This window comes from Catharus ustulatus, chromosome 2 (genome assembly GCF_009819885.2).
Source record: "Catharus ustulatus isolate bCatUst1 chromosome 2, bCatUst1.pri.v2, whole genome shotgun sequence".
NCBI classification, from domain to species: domain Eukaryota; kingdom Metazoa; phylum Chordata; class Aves; order Passeriformes; family Turdidae; genus Catharus; species Catharus ustulatus.
In genome coordinates this window covers 90,576,890-90,597,192 of record NC_046222.1, presented here as the reverse complement: position 1 = coordinate 90,597,192, position 20,303 = coordinate 90,576,890, and the positions used below count along the sequence as shown (strand labels likewise).

The 20,303-nt window shown below is 38.1% G+C and overlaps 2 protein-coding genes across 6 annotated transcripts in view; one reads left to right on the top strand and one right to left on the bottom strand.

Annotated features, from left to right (window-relative positions):
* The window catches only part of LOC116993088 (cohesin subunit SA-2-like), a 55,835-nt gene extending 48,975 nt beyond the window's left edge, over positions 1-6,860 (top strand). For 2 of the 3 annotated variants that reach the window (XM_033053370.1, XM_033053371.1), the window contains exons 30-32: positions 1,845-2,035; positions 3,113-3,287; positions 4,267-6,860. In XM_033053370.1, the coding sequence (XP_032909261.1) occupies positions 1,845-2,035; positions 3,113-3,287; positions 4,267-4,465 (565 nt within the window). In that variant the 3' untranslated portion in view covers positions 4,466-6,860. The remainder of the gene's footprint in view (positions 1-1,844; positions 2,036-3,112; positions 3,288-4,266) is intronic. The other variant, XM_033053372.1, reaches the window with a different exon arrangement.
* Positions 6,861-8,152: 1,292 nt separating this feature from the next.
* Positions 8,153-20,303, bottom strand: part of PPP2R3B (protein phosphatase 2 regulatory subunit B''beta) — a 45,779-nt gene continuing 33,628 nt past the window's right edge. For all 3 annotated transcript variants that reach the window (XM_033053373.1, XM_033053374.1, XM_033053375.1), the window contains 8 exons: positions 17,689-17,775; positions 17,104-17,260; positions 15,703-15,751; positions 14,531-14,620; positions 13,656-13,831; positions 10,780-10,898; positions 10,589-10,695; positions 8,153-9,354 (listed from right to left, as the gene is read on the bottom strand). In XM_033053373.1, coding sequence (XP_032909264.1) covers positions 9,210-9,354; positions 10,589-10,695; positions 10,780-10,898; positions 13,656-13,831; positions 14,531-14,620; positions 15,703-15,751; positions 17,104-17,260; positions 17,689-17,775 — 930 coding nt within the window. In that variant the 3' untranslated portion in view covers positions 8,153-9,209. The remainder of the gene's footprint in view (positions 9,355-10,588; positions 10,696-10,779; positions 10,899-13,655; positions 13,832-14,530; positions 14,621-15,702; positions 15,752-17,103; positions 17,261-17,688; positions 17,776-20,303) is intronic.

Genomic DNA, 20,303 nt, shown 5'->3' with positions numbered 1-20,303 from the left:
GGAAGCATATTCCTGAACATATCAGATACATTCGATATGTTTAGGTAGGTTTATTCATGGAAAAGTTTTGTGGGAAATAACAGAACCTACCAGGGAATGCACTTGACTTCAGTTTTACTGCTTTGGGCCTTCCCTCTGCTGCTGAGAACAAATGGGAAACAATAAAATTCAATAGAAGGGAAATTGCAATTTATCCACAAGTACGTTCTTACTATGTTTCTGGAATAACAGTTTCTATTCTGGGAGGCCTGAAATGCCTTGCAGAGGCTGGAGATTATATTTCCTCTTAGAAATATTTAGGTTTAGCTCAATCATAAATTATTGAATGGAATGTTTTAGGTCAACATGAACTTTGAGAAACAAACATCTGGTTATTTTCATTTTTCTTGTTAATCATGGGATTGATGTCCAGGTCTGTATGTTAACACATGTGAACGTACCTGTAACAGATGAGATATAGAATATGGGCCTTTGTTGGAAAGGACTATATTTCAACACCATCAAAGTATATGGACTTTACCCTCTCCCCTGTAATTGCCCAGGCTGTAGCAGTAAAATACCTGGCTTGTCAATTGCTCTATGCCACAAAATACACACAAGAAATGAATTGCTGAATCGCAAGCAGCATGAAGGGCCTGATTCCTGAACCAGTAGGAGTCATTCCATTGACATTGATAGCAGTTGGATTAGACCCTGAAACTGTAGTTACAATATGTGCTTGTTTGAAACCAACAAATTCCATTACCAGGGTTTCTTGATCCCTGGGGACCCCAGAGTCCAGGATTCTAATTGTTTTGGAGTCACTGCTTACCCTGACCTCCTCTCAGCTCTGGTTTTCTTGTTTTGCAAAGCAAATGAAATGTCTGATATTTTCCAGGCCACTCTTCTAATAATAATAAAAAAAAGAATAATATGTTGCACAGGCTGGTGTTAAAACTGTCACTCCTGGTATTTGCTAAGGTGGAGTCTGTTTTAACAACACTGGGCTTGATTTTAAAGTGATGAACTGTAGCTGAAATGTGGTGAATATCCAGTTTCTAATCCTGAGTCAGACTTTGGTTTTCTTTTCTTATGGTTATTAAGTAGGAATGGGTCAGAAAGACTTCATTGGAAACATCTTGTTTTTCAAATAGTGTTAGAAGAAGGTCTTTTTGCTCCAAGAAAGGTAATAGCTTCACCTGGGATTCAGGAAGGCCCAGCATCAAATCTCTGGACTGAATCAGACGGAATCAAGGGATTTGAGACAATGTTTACCACATCAGTTGAGTGCTTCTTGCACACACTTGACATTTTAATGAGAGAATTGGATTGAGTTTGAGCTGATAATATAGCAAAATGGTTTAATTGGTTGTTCTAGTTTTTAATTTTGACAGAACAGGCATTCATGGTATTAAACCCCCATTGCCTGACCTGTACTGTTTCCTGTACTACTGAATCACATGGAGCATCTCTTGCCTGGGATCTCCTTTGTGTTGCAGTCCACGAGACAGCAAAGGCCACCAGGAGAAGTGAAAGCTCACATAATTCTGCTCTGTACAGGTGGCTACTTTACCTGCACAGGAAACTCTTTATAGAAGCTGATGTAATTTTGTAATTTCTGTGGATCTTGTGTTGTTTCTAATGGTAAAAATTCAAGCACTCTTTTAGCTTTGAAGACATTTGCATTTTAATTATTTCATATTTCAGAGATGTCAGGTATTTCAGAGAAAAACAGTGCCCTCTCTTCAACAGTTCTGTTTTCATCTTTGGAGAGTAAAGTGAAAATCCTTTATTGCAATGCCTGCCCCAGATATTGAAGGGAAGGATAGTGAGTTTCCTTATGCTTACTTTTGTTTTTGTTCCAGGTATAGTTACTTGCAGAGGTACATAACAGAGCCACTGTCCTGCAGAGGAGACGAATGGCAGCCCTTGGTCTGCTACAGAAACTCTTTATTGGCAAATGAAGATGAGGAGACCTCTGTCCTTGGCAGTTTGGGAGAGTGGCCCCCCATGGGCTCATCTAAGACATCTTCTTTTAAAAGGAAATTGTCTAATGGTATGAAAACTTCCCAGTTCTTGATCAGCTGTATTTTCTTTGTTTGTCTGTCTGTCTGGCAAGACTGCTCTATTTGCTGTTTTGCTTTGCTGTAGCAAATTTGCACGTGCTAAAATGTATTTCATACTTTGCACTAGCAGTACAGTACCACGGTGTGTTGTTCCCAGTTTGAACTGTGGTTTTTGCCTTCAGCTTTGTTGTTGTTAAAGGTCCCTTGATCACTCAGTAGCAGTAAGGTTGGGCTGAGGACTCCAAGTGAGGAGAATTCAAGATTATTTGAGTTCTGCCGTGTACTAACATCTGGCATTTGTCTGAGCCACTAAGACTTGGTTGATTGCTTTTAATTGTTAACTTAATGGCAGGGTTGCTTTAGGCCCTGTAGATAATTGAGACGGGAGAGGTATTTCCAGAGGTCAGTTCAGATCTTCAGGCCAGATTATCTGGGCCAAATCATCTTCTAGGGTTTTTCTCTCTGTTGAATTTCTAGAAAACCTGTAAGATTATACTCCTACCTTAAAGAATTATAGTTAGATGGGCTGCATCCAGGCTTTGGCAGCATTCATGGACTGCCAGTCTGTAATGAAGTATTCACTGCATGGATATGGTGGGACTTAGTTAAAATGTAATAAAGCCATTATGAAAACAATTGCTAATAAAAATGTTAAGTGTTATGGACATGTGCAGTTGTATGTGGAGGAAAGGAAATTTTTCCACAGTGTCCTTTAGTTACTTTCTCATAAATCTTCTTTTCAGTGACTTGCCTTCAGAGGGCTTGTTCCTTTGTGTCCCCAAAGGCCCTCCTTTCTTGAGCATTACATAGACTCAGCAGTACTGATAGCAGTTATGGACCAGGGCCAAGTTCATAAATCTAGATTGCAAAAATGACCAGTGGGCAAATTAAATGGATTTTCTTTTAAGTGGCTTTTAGCTGTCTCCTTCAATAAAGGAATGCTTTGCTCCACATGTCCTTTTGAGCTTGGCCCGATTGTTTCACTTCTGTGGAGAACATACTGGAAATGTCCATCTCAAGACCTCTGAGGGCGAGGCTGAAGAATGACTGTGTTCCCTCTGTTGCAGGGTCTTTGCCTGAAACCAGCCAGACTGAAGCAGCAAGCAAAGCCCTAAAAGAGCAGTGTGCTTCCCAGCTTCCCTCTGCAGTAGGGAAAAGCAGAAAGAGGCTGAAATCTCAGGAGATGTGCTTGCAGGAACATTTGCCATTGCTTTGTCCAGGAGCGCTGCATAGAAGATACTGGTGAGAGTTTGATGTCTTACAAGCTCCTTCACCTGTTCTGGCATTGACACTTGGGGTCTTTCTATCCACCTTCTGTTTTTTGTAATACTTCATGAGCTAAGGGGTTGTGCCCCTCCTGCCTTTCTTATGGGCTGTGTCCCAAGGACAGGTTGGGTTTTTTTGTTTCCTTAGTCCAATATCTTCATTTGCTGATTTCTCCTGCCACTGTCACAGGGTTTCTGTGCCTTCTTGGAGTTACATCAAGTGTGCAGAAAAAAAGATGAGGATGGAGGAAAATTCCCTGTCCCACTTCCTGTGTCCAGACTAGAGATCTGTGGTCATGGTTACTCTCAGGCTGTTTGCTGCAAACAGACCATGAGTGTTTTGTGCATCTCTGGAAATGAAAGAGGATTCTTGTCTCTGCATATCTGCTATTAACTGCTGTGTACTAGGTGGCTTTCTTTTAGAGAAGTGTTGGTGTGCAGCATGCAGACATGCCTGAGTGAAACCCCACACAACTTGGATGTGAGAGAGGTGGTGCAGGAACAGGGAATCTGGAGTCTGCTTTTGAGCAGTCAGAGTGCTCAGTTGCAATGTTTTCCTTTAATTCAGTTAATTTATTAAGGTGTTAGGTGCCATTTACCCTATTAGTAGGTTAAAAAGTGAAACACAACTCCTGGGAAGATGCATACTTTTCCAGGTTTTAGGACACTTGTTAAATGGACCTGGTGAATACAAGTAAAATAGAACAAAACTTTATTAAACATTAAGATAGCCCCTGCTTAAATCAGTGTTTTGTTTCTGAAATGCTCTACTGAAAATTCTTCAGAGCATGACCTGTTTCATACTGGGCCAGTAACTTAAGGCTACCTTACATGGATATCAGCAGCAGATTTGACTATGTGAAATACACTGCCTTAAGCATAGTTACGCCATGTGCAGCCTCTGTTAGGAGATTTCTCAAGACTTAGCTATTTTTTGGTTTGTTTTTTGTTTCCAGTAAAGATGAAGTTAAGACAGAAGATGTCTCTGAAGAGGGTCCAGCAGAAGACACAATTGAAGATGTTGATGTTGTTGGTACAGACCAGGTAATTCTGGCTAGTTTTCCAGCTCTGAGGACAGCTGTAGTTGAGGTGGGTGAATGTCAGGTCAGTCTCCTGGGTAGCTGTGTTGCAGCAAAGGGGATTGCTCTTTTGTAGCCCTTTTCAGGATGAGAAAAGAGGGATGCCCTCTTCCTTTTCCAGCTGCAACTGTAGTTTCCTCCTTCAGCTCTATCTGCCTTTTAGAGGCAATCCTTATTGTAGCATCTAGAAATCCTTAGGTCAGTTGTAAGGATTGAATGTCACTTAGGATGCATTAAGAGGAGGATCCCCTTTCTTTTTTCCCATACTGTGAAGCTTCCTTATTAAAAGCCATTTGCTTCAGTTGCTTTGTGTTACTGACACATTGCAGAGATGGCACTGCTGCATGGCCTGCAGGGCATATCTACTTCAGAAATGGTGTTTGCATTATGCTCAGACTTGGAATGTGTCTGATCACTGGACAGCCCTGGGCTCTTGCTGGAGTATCCCTTGTTTCCTGCCCTTTTCCAGTCAAGGCTGTTGGGCAGATCAAATAGTCCCCAAACATACTGGGGATTTGAAGGGAAGCATGAGACCATTGTGGCCTTGGAGTGGCAACCAGCGTAGCCAAGGGCTTGTCGCATGGGCACTGATTGCCTTTGGGATCAAAATTTGGCAAAGCTGCAGCTGTCTGCCTGGGTCTCAGCTCAGTCCTGGACTGGATCCTTGCAGCAGGGAAGGACTTTTAGCCTTTTGGGCCGGTGGAGTGCAGTTAACTCAGGATGTTGTACAGCAGGGTCTTGTGAAGTGACTGTTCAAGGAAAGGGATGGGGGGAAAGAAAGGCCACGATTTTTCCTGTGCTGTAGCTAATCATAACCCTTCTGCCCCCTCAAGGTTTCTGTGTCAGCCACTACAGGGGGCTGAGCAGTTCCTTCAAGTTTTTTTCCTGCTATTTCCCCCTGCTCTCTGCACTTCAGAACATAACTCAGTGTTTGGCAGAAAGTATTTTTGCAGTTAGTCAGACAACCCCTAGATTTCCAGTGAGTGGTTATCTGGGATCCAACAACCACATTCAGACTTTTGTCTTTTTAAATGAGTTTTTGCTGTAAAGTTCAGCCAATGTTTTTTTAACATATGGTGGGCTTTTATTTTTAAAGAGGACTAGAAGGGAAGAAAATGGACTTCTACCTTTTCTTTCAGTCTTATGCATGTTAAAATGTAGACAGTTTGGCTCATGTAGTTGAAACAGCTCCTACTGAAGATAGATAATAGAATTTAACTCCATGGACAAAGATCAAAGCCATACGTAAATTGCACTACTTAGGCAGTATGGTGCCTTTCTGTGTAGTGCCTTTTCTGGGCTTTTTGGGGTATGGAAAATGCTTCTTTCCTTTTGTGGAAGCTGTAGTTCTTTATAAGAGCTGGCTCTATGGCTAAGCTGCAGAATGGTTAGATGCTACACTGCTACTCAGATTCCTTATAGGCCATTACATGATGTCTCCTTCACAGTAGAGGACTGACAATCTAATCTCTTTTTTCTTGTCATGTAGGACAGTTAAGACATTGAGAGGATGAACAGAAGTGAAGCACACACTATATTTTTTCTGCAAATTGTTTAACTTGTCAATGTAGTGTGTGAGCATCAACTGAGGTGGCAGGAGACATGGATCCAGTTGTCTCTGTGCCCGTGGGCATCCACCCAGAACCAGTTTGTAATACTGGCCGATTTCTCACCATTGCTGGTTGTGGGCATTACTGAGGTGGCAGCTGCAATTCTAGGGTTGGGCATTCTGAGCATCATTACTCAGCTGCATCCTGATCCTTGATGCTACCTTGGAGGAGCTTGCAGTTGAAGAATTGGAATCAGGGTATTGACAAACACTGAATTAAAGACACTGTGAACCAGGTGAGACAAGCTTGTTTGAAGCATGTGGGGGCAGTGCTCTGCTGGCAGAGATAACCAAATGGAGATCTGTGTGTTTCCTTGCACCTGGCACTGGGGAAGAAGGAGCCTGGCCGCACTGTGAACACTGGGACCTGCTGGGTGATGACAAGTGCCATTTCCTGCCTGTAAAATGGAAAACCTGGATCAAGCATCTGAAAGTATTTCTGAATTGCATCGCTTAGAGAAATGTGGTTAGAGGTCTGTAAGCATTGGGACATCTTCCCAGGAAACTTGTCAAGAGTAACAAAGAAAGAAACAGGGGACCAGCTGACTGTTTTCCTCTGGAAGAAGTCCTTTTCATACAGTGATCTTGTGGTGTTTACTTGGAAAAAGCCTGGAAAGACAATGTAAATAGACTGTAAATATGACCATTTAAAATAGTATTTAATTTGCATTAAGAATTTGCAAATGATCTTCACTCAAGAGTGTTTCAGTGGCAGTAGGCTGGGGAGTATGGGCTGCTTTCACTGACCCTTCTCACTGCTCCCTGGAATTGTACATTTCAGTAATCATATCGGCTTTATTTTTTATATATATATATATTTTGAATTGTAACTATCTAAAATAAACTACACAATTATTGCTAACCATTAGTACTGAATGTGTAAGTGATGCTCCCACACCGTGGCTGGAGAAAGAAGCAGCAATGTGTGCTGGTCTTTGCACTGGTGTTATTCCACAGGCTGAGCAGGGAGTTCTCACAACGATGGAAGTGAAAGCCATGACTATTGCCCAGGTCTTGGGTACACTGAAGTGGCCACAGTGAATCCATGATTTTCCTTGTGACAGTTGGGTGTGCAGGCTGACAGAAGGGAGGTACCACTCCCCACATAATGTGGGTCTCAGGTTCCCCTATGATTCCATCAGTAACTCCCCCTACCTGGACTGGGGTTCTGATGTTTCCCTCATCCATCTGTGGATGGATTTGTGGATCTAGGTTTAAGCACTCACCAGCTAGGCAGAACACAGCTTGACTAGGACAACAGTTATACCTGGAACTACATTAAACTTATGGATGCTTTAATTTTTGTAACAATGGGAATTACCCTGCAGAGGCCAGTCCAGTAATCCTCATAAGCACATGTATTTTAAGAAAAGCTGTTCTATTGTTATTCTACAATAACAGCAGGATATGTTCTACTTCGGAAAGAAGGGACTTGGTTAGCCCAAGTATAATAGAGAGCAGGATTTAACAGGCGCTTCATTAAACACAAAGTAACAACAAGAGCTACAGGCTCTGTGGAAGAGATTGACCCTGTACCGTAGTGCTGCGTGACAGAGACCTGTCACTGCATGCTGGGAAAGCCTGTGACTGTTTGCTGCCCAGTTACAAGCCCCCTTTGTAGGAAGTGTCTTAGGGTAGGAGAAAGCATCAACAGATATTCAGGATCATCCTCTGGAAAGCCAGTTAGTCATCCTTTCCCTGAGGGAACAGAGCTTAACAGAAATGCCTTTACTGTTTAAAAGCCCCATACCATGGGCAGTCAAGTCAGTGAAAGGATATCCAGCCAACCCTAGAGAAATTTGACATTGGTGAGTCTCTATTAAAACTGGAATAATTAACCAAAATCCTTCAAATGGTATTAAAATTACTTGAGTTTCCCTCATAAGGTTCACCAGCACTTCAGCAATGAGTTTCTTGATATACAGGTGTGTAAGTTTGGGCAGGAGCTGGTGTAAGGAGCACAAAAGGTTTTTCTCAGCTGCTCAGCAAATACTCTTTTGGATGAAGAAAAACCTGCTAGAGGCTGATTGCTTTGCATATGCTGCTTGTTGCAATTACCCAGCCAGACTGCAGACCTGTGTAACCCATCCTGTGGTGAATGGTTATTTAATAGTAAGACATGAATTGTGTGCAGTATGTAAAAATTAGAACATGTTAAATGACATGTATGAAAATCTTTATTTGAAAATACAAACATGTTTTTTAAACATTTTAAAAGATCTACACTGCAACCAAAAAAATAACTTACATCTTTTTGTACATTTTTTTTCCCCAACAAAACCTGCTTAACAGTTAAGAGTGAGGCAACAATTTCAAGCTGCTGTGACACTGATGAATATCCATGGAATGTGTCAATAGCAAACAAGCAAAGGGGAGGACAGACAAAAGCACTGAATGCCCACAACAAATTAGTGCACATCACTGATCAAGTAACATTTATACAAAGGATTTAAAAAAATTGGTTCCTTCTGCATGAATTAACACACCCATTTTGGATCAAGTATGAACACTCAGACATCATTGTTAAATAATTTTTTTATGATTAACATCAACAAAAAGACTGAAGTTTAAAAGGGCATGCAAAATTAAAGTTGGGGCAAACAAGGACTACACAGAGAAGAAAAGCAACTTGTCTTGGGGGTTGACTTTAGTGTATTTTACTAATACGCACAGCTTGTCAAACAAAACTCTGCTTGCAAATGAGTGCTGAACTGTGCACTCATTGTCATGTGTCTTCCTTGCCAAGGCATAAAACCTAAACCAGGGCCGTCTATGAGCATGAGCACATTGCAGGTGTAAATTGTCTCCTTAGCTCCCATACCAGGGCAGAAATACCTGTTTCACAGGTGAGATGGAGATGGTCAGTGCACCACACATCAATTTCAAGAGAATTATACAGTTCTCTTAAAAATAGTAGATTACTTTTCTATTAAGTCAAATATTGTTATTATCCCAAAAAGGAATTATGCAACATCTGTAAATAAATATTTTAATCTATTTTACAAACGATAAACTATTGAATAAATACAAAAATCTCATCATTCCATATAAATGCATTTCTTTTACTTAAAAGGTAGTGTAGTGATTAGATATTTTTAGCACAAAACTAAGCTGACTTCCTGGAAACAAATGCCACTGAAACGTATCAGTGTGTAGCAGACCTGCTGCAGACTGTCCCTTCTCTTCTGCAAGTGCTGACCATAAGTAACCTCTACTCAAAATCCTCATCATAGTCATATTCATCCAAGTCTACATCAGCCAGATGGGAAGGCATTTCAAAAAATGGTCTTTTCTCCATTTGATACTTTAGAACACTGGCCTTCTGATGGTCTACAGGATTCAGTTCTGCTTCATACCTAGAGGCAGAGAAAAAAAATAGGAAAAAAAAAGAAAATTCAAGAGTCTAACTATGCCAGGGAGTGCCGAAATATGTGCCTAACAAGGCAGCTGCAGTAAGAACATACTTTCCAATATTTTATAATACAGAAACATAACCGAACAGCACCAGGGTTCTGTAATAATTCCCTGAATTTACATTAGCTTACTCTCCTGTCAACATGCTGAACTTTCCAGTGTGAAATGCAACTCTACTGAAAGGATTCAAAGCCCACACTGACACACTGCTCCAGTGGAGTACTTATAGGCTAGAAATGGTCAAATGCAAGACTTTAAGTACTGGCCAGAAACCTCTCAAATTCTTTTCAAGAAAGCTGAAGTGAGGCTCAGTTAGGAAGAACTAAATACAGCTGCAGTAGGTGTGACAGAAGAAATACAGGACTGAGGGTCTTATTGACATGTGCATGAGCACTGGGAAGTGATAGCAACCATACTTATAAGCAGATGCTGGAAAGCAGAACCCAGCTGTTAACCCAGAAATTATTGATAACCATCTGCTGCTGATGCAGATGAATAGATTGATAATGAAATGTAAGTTTGACAAATGCAAGCCAGTGAAGGCTGATATTCAAAGAAGGCTAGCTTTAACACTTTAGGTGGGATCAATCTACAGTTCATAGCTTTTAAAAAACCCACGAAGTCTCTGTGGTGATTTATGGTAGCAGATTACAAAACCGACCATTTCCTGGGTTAGGGTGACTCAGGTTCATGCATGTCTTCCCAAGCACTACTGAATTTCATCGCATGGTTTTTTCCATCCACTTAACTTGACTGTGAAGAGAATGAGCTTTATATACTGCAGTTCTTGTTCTTTAAACTGCTTTATAAAGGCATTATGTGCTCCTTTCAGAGACAGACACAGGGAAAAGGAGAGTTAAATACTAAGAAGGCACTATGAACACTAAAATAGAGCACCACTTCGGGTTTCTCCCAGGAGTTCACCCTTGATTTAAATAGAAAACAAAAGTCATCTGAAGGTTCAATTCACTAAGTTACAAATTTAAAAACAAAGGCTTGTAAACAGAGATGCATATTCTAGAATAAGAGTCTCACATGTGTACCTGGTAGTCTCATACACTATTAATTACATATTTTTGAGAAGGAATGTTTATTCTTTTTTAAATGCACGATAGTGGTGATGAGGCTTTACTTTAGTAGAGAGGATTCATATCAATTGTCTTGCTGCAGGCTTACCCGTCATTCCACTGGTCACTTGCTGCCTCTTCTGCTACCAAGATATCATACTCTTCAGCAGCATATTTCTCCCAGTCAGAGACCTCTTGAGTTTCACCTTCACCATCCTAAACAATCACATTGCATGTTATACAAAACAGTATTAGTTGCTAAGCACATAGCTATAAAGACTTTTAAAGCTTCATACTCACCCGCAACATGGAAAACTGATCCTTCTGTTCATGGTCAAGGTATTTTTCAATGTTGAAAAAGGTATCAAAGAACACATTTGTCAACTTACATCGCTTTAAATCATGCAGAGTAATTTTTCCTGTAAAAAAGATTGAGATAAGATAATTAGAGATAAAATTATGAAAGCTTAAGTTATTTTTCTCAGAAAGTGGAGGAATCAAAAGGTACATTATCGTTACTCAATCATCACTGCTCAACAGTATTTGTCACTGACCCTCAATGCAATGGGATAGATGCAAGCAGATGAAATACAGACCTAGAGGTGCATCCTTCAAAGTGTACAAAACTTTCAAAATGGTTCAGAGTTTTTCCTTGCTGTGGTTGTCATATCCCACAGCCTGTCAGTATGTTGGAGTGAGATGCAGTCTACCTCCCTTAGCTATTAATTTAAGGAATTAGTTTAAGCTTCCTCAACAGATAGAAGTCTCCAGTGAATTAGCCATTCCTTCCCAAGGAGTGCTTGGGTAGCAGGTAGAAATCTCCTATGGCTGCAGGGCTCTCTCTTCCCTGACTTGAGCAGACAAATGTACAACAGAGATGACAGTGTGTGACTATGCTTCATACAGATGAATTTTTCATAGAGTCAAGGTTGCCACACTTGTCCAGTCTGATCAATATTTACTATTTGAGAGGAAAGGTAAATGCTCAGATAAGTTTTGTTTGATTTTTATAGGGTGATACTTTAAAGACTCAAATCAATGGATGTGTTAAGCATTAGAAGTATTTGTCAGGTTGCTCAGAAATGTTACCCTATTTCAAAGCTGAATATTGAAGCTTCTGCAGAAAGGCTAAAAAAATGAGAGAAGACAGATGACTTTCCTTAAAACTCTCCTTTATTGATTCACCTGAAATACAGACAATCTTCCATTGTTAATCAAATAGGAGCTAAGTGAAGATGTTTTGGAAAAGTTCAATAAAAGCCAGACTTGGAACAGTATTTCTTCAGCATACTGTGTCAGCCTCTAACAAAGTGTAACTCAAGGACATCACAGGGAAGTAAAATCCAAATCCCATTTGTACATGGTTGCCACGCTTGCATCTGTCATGAAGGGCCCCAGTGTGTTCTGCCTGGCTCATAGCTGCTGCTCCAGAAGGACACAAATCCCCCGTGGCACCTGTGCTGTATCTGTCAGACCCACACAGATGTCTGATGCACTGCACCATTTCAAGTGGCAGCAGCTCTCCACAACCAAGCAAATGATTTGAATCCTAGTTACATAAGCTCCCAGTTTAAGTTAGACTCCTATATTTGGTTCATTGATTTGATCTCCAGTTTCCATTTATTGCAATGGGAGCTTAGACATGTAACACTCATGTAGATGCCTACCACTGTCTCTCAAATACCAACAAAGCAGGAGTAAAATTTAAGTAATTAATTCAGGTATCTAGAAATTAAAGTTTGTTTTTTTGTACACAAAGCATTCTATAGAAACTGTATCACAGTTTAGCCATAACTTTATGAAAGTGTTCTCTTCTGTTTCAAAGTGACAGCGAAACATCAGTTCACCCTGCTAGTTTTTTGTATTAGAAAAGCAGAAGATTTTTTTCTTGATCCACTTTTAAAACATAATTCAGTTTTTACTAAAAAACAAAAATCAACCCTTCTCAACTGGCTTTCATTTTTGTTACCCTGAATAAGTCATGTGTTTGATAGCCTTCTTTTATCATCCTCATGACATAGAGAAGATACATCAATCTTGTTTCATTTTAAATGCAGAACAGAAATATTATTATAAATGTCTTTCAGAAGCATAACATAAGACTAGAAGGGAACTACTGAGCTCAGGAGGTGATTGTGAGCAATCATTTGACATAAATGTGCTTCTCAAAGCTTGCCTCATTTAATTTCAAATGCCCGTAGCCCCTATGCATTACACAATGTTAGTCTAAGACTTCATTCCACTGATGTCAGGGATGGAGCTATCAGATGAATCACACTTAATATACCTTTTTCATTTACAACTTTTAAATCTGCCTTTAGAGATGTTTTTTCACTAAGTAAATCCATTTTAAACTTGTTTAAATAGGAAGTTCAAGCTTTACATTCTAGTTTTGAACCATTTCAATTCTCTCAGCATGCAAAAAAATCACATCTCAATAAATGACAAGTGTCTTTAAAAAAAATTAAGTTTCTTGCAGTTTAAATATTCTGAATACTAGAAAGAAAGTGGACAATAAGCACAACTTACTAATTGGTTGTCTAACCATAATTGTATAGAATATCATGCTCACTTAAGGTTTTTTCAGGTGTAAAATGTAAACTGAAGTTTCATCAGCTAAAGATGATACAACGTCAAATGCAGGAGAGCAGAATGCAGGTCCAGGAAAGTTCAAATGGGTGCAAAAAATAGCCAAAAACTCAGAACAGGTTATTATTCTGTTAATTTTAAACCTCTTGTCATGAATTTCTGAAGGGAAGTTTAGGCTTCTAATGTAAAATAAGTTAATACTGGTCTAAGAGACAAACACTGTTTAGAAACGGTTCCCTCCAGAGAAACTCAATTAAATGAGCACTGGAAGAGGTGAGAAATAGGTGAACCATCAAGAGATTTTCCTGAGAGCCTCACCTCAAGTAACAAGGTTTTACTTAAGATTAAGTGTGGCAACAAAGCACAAAATGAAAGCTGACAAGGAATTTCAAAGCAGAATATTAAATTTTAGTATGGAAAGAATGCCTGCCTGCTGTTGGAAGACTGATTATTAAGCTTTAACAGACTTCAGTGAAAAGACAACCTCAAGGCATTTTATTTATATGACCAACCAAGTGCTCTTAAGGCTGCACTAACTCCTAAAACCAGAGAAACAGAAGTTATAGATGGAAAAGGAGTTTAATTACCTTCATGTTGTGGCTTTACAAGATCCAGCATCTGGCACAGACAGTCTTCAAATGGCAAAGGTTCTATGGCCATGTTTTCTAATTTTTGGCACTGTTCTTCATAAAAATATTCCAATTCATACATAGACAAAGCACCATCCCCATCAAGATCCATGCAGCGGAACCAGTATTCAATGCTGAAATTCAGTCATTAACACCAAAGAGACAAACTTACTAAAGAATTTCAAGAATTCATGTTGCCTGTTTCAAAAGCAAAACTAGACTTAAAGAGTACATTCCATTAATCTATGGAAAGTCATTAAACACCACTTACTGTGGTAAGAGTTGTTGGTATTTGTTATGCCATTCATTATTACATTTGAAAATATTTGTTAATGGTGTGAAGGAGAAGACTAAAACACATGGTTTTACATTAAAAAAAAAAAATCAAAGGAGACAATGAAAAATTGAATTGTACATGAAACCTTCAGTATTTTGGGCATGTTCCCATACTGAACAAGCTAGTGACATGTCACATGATGGTTTGTTATCAGTATCATACAGCTAACAGTAGCTGCACAGCTTCCCAAAGGCACTGGCATATGAAACAGCTGCAACGTCCTTAATATATGGTTCCGTTCATAAATAGGCCACACACAATTTATGAGACAATTACATTGAATTAACCTCTTAAAAGTCATTAAAATAGACCTCCACAGCTACAACAACAGGAGACATTGATAAACAAGAATGATGCAAAGAACTGGGCCAGTTTTCCACTCATGTTTTTATAGTTTAGTTTCTTCCATTAGAGTTGCAGCTGTTCAGTAGTCTCCATTTAAGGACTGGAAAAACAAAGTCAGTCTTTATTTTTGCTGAAACAAATTCATTCTTACCTAGTTGGTGTTTTCTTGTCCTCTTCAGATATCAAAAACCAGACAAAATCAGCGTAGCTAATCTTCCCATCTTTTTGTGCTTTTCTACCTCTTGAAGGCCAATGAGGAAAAAGAGAAAATTTATTTTAGAACACCTAGCTTTTACTAACCAAAATTAAGGTTTGTTTTCCTTGATGGTATTAATTATTTACTCCTAAACAATCCAGTGTTCATAAAGTGCTTAACTGTTAACAGAAGAGCCATCTCAAATAATTTTTGATGATATATACAAGTACATATGCATTTCTAGAATTTCTGTTCAGGTAGAAACAATGAGAACAGAAAAGCTTTACAGAACTCCACTAGCTAAAAGTTTTTGAACGAAAATATGAAGATAAAAATGAAATAGAAATATTCAGGAAATAAGTGTCCATGACAGGAACATAATTGTCTGTTTCTAGTCTCGTAACTACAGCAACCAAATCAGTTGCACATAGTCAATCTGTCTAGTAAAAAGTCAGGTAATTCATAGACATATTACATTTCAATAATGGAATTCATATTTTGCTGTTTTATCTTCTGGGAAGATATGGTACATGTTTTGTGTTGCCCAAGAAACTCAGATAAAGGAGTAAGCTCTAGACATATGCCTGCTAAGTCTCTCATTTCTGATTTTATTTCTGTTTATTAGTTGTTTTCTAATCTCAGACACTGTGCTAGGAAACACTTCAAAAATTAATACAACGTTTTTTAATAAAAACAAAAGAGGAAGTCAATCCCAAGAGGAGAAATGAAGAATGACTGTCAAAAATATGAATTAACTCAACTGGAGGCATTTTTGTAAATTTATTGATGCAATAAGCATTGATTTTACAGTTAGTACTTAAAAGCTCAGTTCTCCGTGAACATTTTACAGGTTTGAGAGATGGAAGAAGAATGATACTAACATTTCTTCCTTCATTCCCAGTCCCAAGTCATACAATATCCAGTGGCCAGTGTTCATATGGGTAAAGGGAGTGAAGAACTTGAACTGTGCCAAAGGTTCCGAGACTAGTACTACTAGAGTTTAAACCACTATACTAAATCTTGAAATTGACTGCTCCTTTGTGAAGGGGAGCCATCTTCTTCCCTTGGAATACCACACAAACAAGCAAAACTTAAACTCTATTTAGATCAGCATACAAAGCAAGTACCTTGTTACTGCTCCTGAGAAGATGCGCTCTATCATCCTATTTGAAATTGCTGTGAAGAAAGGTTTGCAACAGTGTCAGCTCTATGCAAGTTATTTTTGCTTTGTATTATGTTGTTGAAGAGTTTACTGGAACTCTTATATACACAGATCAAGTGTAGTGCTCATTAATCCCTTTGAGTCCTTTTAGAGAGGATCACTTAACACAAAGTCTCTAAGGCAGAACTACAACCGCCCAGCTTTGAATTCAAACTTAATGCAGAAATAGCAATAAAACTGCAATACAAGTAATAAAACTGGCTGATTAATAAAACTGCATTTCCCAGTTCTTTGACAAGTAAATAATATTTCCCAGTGGCATTAAGTTTTACATGACCTTGTCAAAGAACCAAAACAGAACGGGTGCAATCACAGATAATAAACATAGCTTACTGATTCTGATAGGGGTCTATTTTTGACATGGTTTTGACCCATGCTTCTATTTTGAAAGCATTTCAGGGATTTTAGAGACATGTCTGAACTGAGAGCACTCAGTTTTGAGAGTATCCTTTACAAGGATATTCAATTTATCCTTAGAATTTGCTAAATTGAATTGCAGGTGGCACTATATTAGTTGTGATTTCTTTCTAAAATGTATTAACTTAATAGAGCAGCCAATCAAATGAAAGCAGTTTTCCTTTCTCACTGTCCCAAAGCATAGTCAAACTTTAGCAGGCAAATTTTCAGAAGCAATCAGAATTGTGTTTATCCTTTATAATGTGGGATAATACTCCACAATCACTTTGTGCTTAAGTTTTTCAGTCCTGAAAGGAACACTATTAAGATGCACACCAGGCATCTAAAAAGAGCCCCAAAAGTTTCATACAAGCTACAAGGATATTTAAAATAGGAACAAGCATGCAAGATTACAGAATCATGGTCATTGCATATTATACATGCAGCAAATGTAAACCTGCTAACTAGTGCTAAACAGTATTAAACCACACTGCAGCTGAGTTAGCAAAACTCCAAAACAAGCCAAGTACCTGAAGGTACGTTTGCCTTTTCTATTCTTTCTATACCTTGCCATAAAATAATGCTACTTGAATAATATCAGTACAATGGATTGCGTCCAAGATAACCACCCAAAACTGCCAAATAAAACCATTTATAACACACCAACACTTAAGTGATATTTCCTCTACTTTGTCAAGATCAGAATTCAAATTCAGAATTTTCCTCAAATGTGGTATTTGTAGATGCAAAGTAGCATCACAGATGATTTGTCCTGCTTTAGTTCACTAAGTCAGCAGGACCAGCTACACCAACAGACTCATGAAACTGGCCTTGGCATTAAACCAATTCCTCAGCTCAAAGTTTACAGGTCATTTAATACATGTAAACAAAGGTGCTTCATTTATCATACCATAATCATTATGTCGTGCTAAATCCTTCCGATCAATATACAGGTCATGGTCTGTATCCAGCTCCCAAAATTTGCAATAGATAACATAAAAATGTTCATATGAGAAGTACTCTGTCAGCTGGTTAATATCAGGTTCCTCTTCCAATAATGCCACATTCTATTATCAGAAGAATAAACAGAACACATCAAAGAATTTGTAAGATATTTACTTGTTGAATGATCTGAGTTCTCATAACCAAGTTAATATCTAATGCTAATTCAGTGGAACGATTTTTGTTTTCAGGGACAATGCACACCATACAGTGTGACAGTGAAACTGAACACGCAGAGCAGAACATGAATGCATTCACAGAAGAATGAGTAGATCTGACCAACTTCTACTACACACATTTATATGTATACAGCTCTAGATACAAAAAGTTACATTTAAACATATTCTAATATATGAGAATTAATGAAATTGGGTCTTCATTACTTTTTGGAAAAGGAAGTAATGCTATTTATGTTACTCCCTTAAGCCTTTAGTTAATGCAGTTTTAAAACTTCTAGAAAAATCTGTCTTGCAAAATTCTAGATATTACATACCTGCAAAAAGTTGCTTTTCCTAAGCTCATTACAAGTTATTTTCCCAGACCAGGACCTATTTACTGTATAAAATATTCTCTGTATGACCTGCAAGAAAAAAATAAAGGAAGAAACTTTAGCTATGGCAATTAAATACCTGTCCAAATATTTCTCAAAGATGTCTTAGTACAGCTGCATTAGAGAGCTCCATCTTTCTCCTATTTCTATTGTTCTCATAAGTTAGAACTTTTCTTGTGTCATATTATCCATTAACCAAACAATTTCTAAATCTACATTTAAACTCTTCTAGCTAAGTTTTATTTCCATGCTGCAGTGCCTCAATCTCAGTAATTCTGCAGAATACTCATATGCTATCCAAAATATGTATACTGCCGATTTCACTACCTCAAGTCTTCCAGATCTACAGGACATAATCTAATGAACTTAATGTATCTTATTATTCAGATTTAAAGACCTGCATTTGCTATAAGACTGTTTTACTTCATAATTGAATTCACAGAAATAGAATTGGGACTTTTTAAGGATCAGAGTACAGCAGATGTTGCTACTTCTGAAGTCTACAAGCACAACAAATCTGTATCTGACAGAAATACTTCCTGCAGGTGCAAATAGAATGTTTTTCCTCATTTAACTTCATTCTATTTGCATGTTTCCTGAAAAATAACCCTGTTAATAGCATTAAAAGCAGTACATTGATATTTTCCAAGTGCAGGGAAAAAAAACAACTGTGCAAGAAAGAGGACTAATTCTTGTGCCATTACTGATACTAGAACCAGAAACATCCAGTTGAGTACTCAGCACTTTTGTTTAAATAAATTTTACACGTACATCAACTCGATGATCTTAAAAGTCTTTTCCAAACTAATGGTTCTATGGCTATTTTTGGCAACTCATGCATTCAGTATAATTTTCTCAGGTTTAGTATACAAACTAAAGCCTTTCAAATAACACTTGAAAATATATTTTTTCTGCTACTTAACTGAATTCATTATTCATCTCAGTTTGACTTAAGACAACCATATGTGCATTTCAAATTATTCACCACAAAACAAAACAAACCCAAAAACCCAGACAAAAAACCTGAAACATATTATGAACTATAACTGCTCAACTGCTGACTGATTATTCCTAATTGTCAAGACTCAGTATTGCATGTGTAGGGTTTCATTTGCAAGAGAGTAGTTACGAACTAAAATCCCCATCTCTTTAGGAACCCCTTTCCCACAATTAACATGTCCTCCCAACTACAGGGTAAGCTTTTATCACTTCAGACTTTAATTGCAGTAAATCAATAGTTCAAATTAACCAATCATTTTAAAATTAGAAATAGAAGAGTAATGTCCTGATGAAGTTTTGAAAGAAAGCTTAAACTGTAGAGTAGCAAGCTCCTCAGTTCTTACTTTGAATGAGAACAGCTGGTTCAATGACTCCAGACAGAAGAATAGATTATCCTGCTTCTGAAACTTAATTAACTTAGTTCTAATTGTGAGTTTAGGGAAGGCCCATTTTTGGCTTATACTACAAAGCAATTTTTTCTAAAAAGGTTTTTGCCTTAGCTTTGCAACTTAATCCATCTGCATGTCATTATCTCATCTGTTATACATTTAACTGGTCTAAAAATAAAAACAAAATTGAATGTTTGGTAGAGACAACTGGGAACAGACTTAAACTGTTGTCTAAAGTCAACTGATGCAGAGTTTAAGCAAATTGTCAGAGAATTGCCTTTACTATTCTGCAGAGTGCTTTTCCAGAAGGGAGAAGAAATGGTGCAATACAGAGACTACAATTTCAAGAACTCATAGTTCAGGTATGCATCTAACATCCTGGCAGAATAAACACAATATCTCAATTGTCACAGCAAACATTTTAAACTTATTTTAGCCCTGTCTTGGCCATATGTAACTGACCTGACCATTAGACTGACCAGCAAACCTATACCATATCTTAGCAGACAGAACAGATTGCTTTCATGGCTTACACAACACGTGCTAAAGAGATGTATGTAATGCATATGCATACACACATACATATATGTAGGTATATACAAAAACTCAGCAGAAGAATGGCTCACTTGGTTTGCAACTGGAAGTATCCTGTAGATAAAACTTCATGTAGCAATGTTAAACGAACTGAATACAGGTATGAAATGGTTTCTTTCATCATAGTTAAAATAATCTATTATTATCATTAACAATTTGCAGGACAGAATTTTAGAAGACTGTAGCAAGCTCTGTTGGTCAAAGCAAATAATTCCAAGGCTGTGGGTTTGATCCTGATATGGACCATTCACTTAAGAGTTAAACTCTATCCCTGTGGGCCCTTTAAATTCAGAATATTCTGTGATAAATTATGCCATCCCAAATTATGACAAGAAAAAGGCAGAGTGCTCCTGCCATTTCTTAATCTGCAGAATGGCATTCCAAATATTGTTGATATTTTCATATTAGTTTTCTTCTTGATTTGACACCAATTTTTTGATTAAACACCAGTTTCTGTTGAAGACCACACTATGTTTTGTTAATAAAATACTTCCAGTACTAATTTATTCAATATTGCTAGACTCAGACCTACTCAATCTGTTCCTCCAAAGAAAAGTAACTGGAAATGGCAGGACC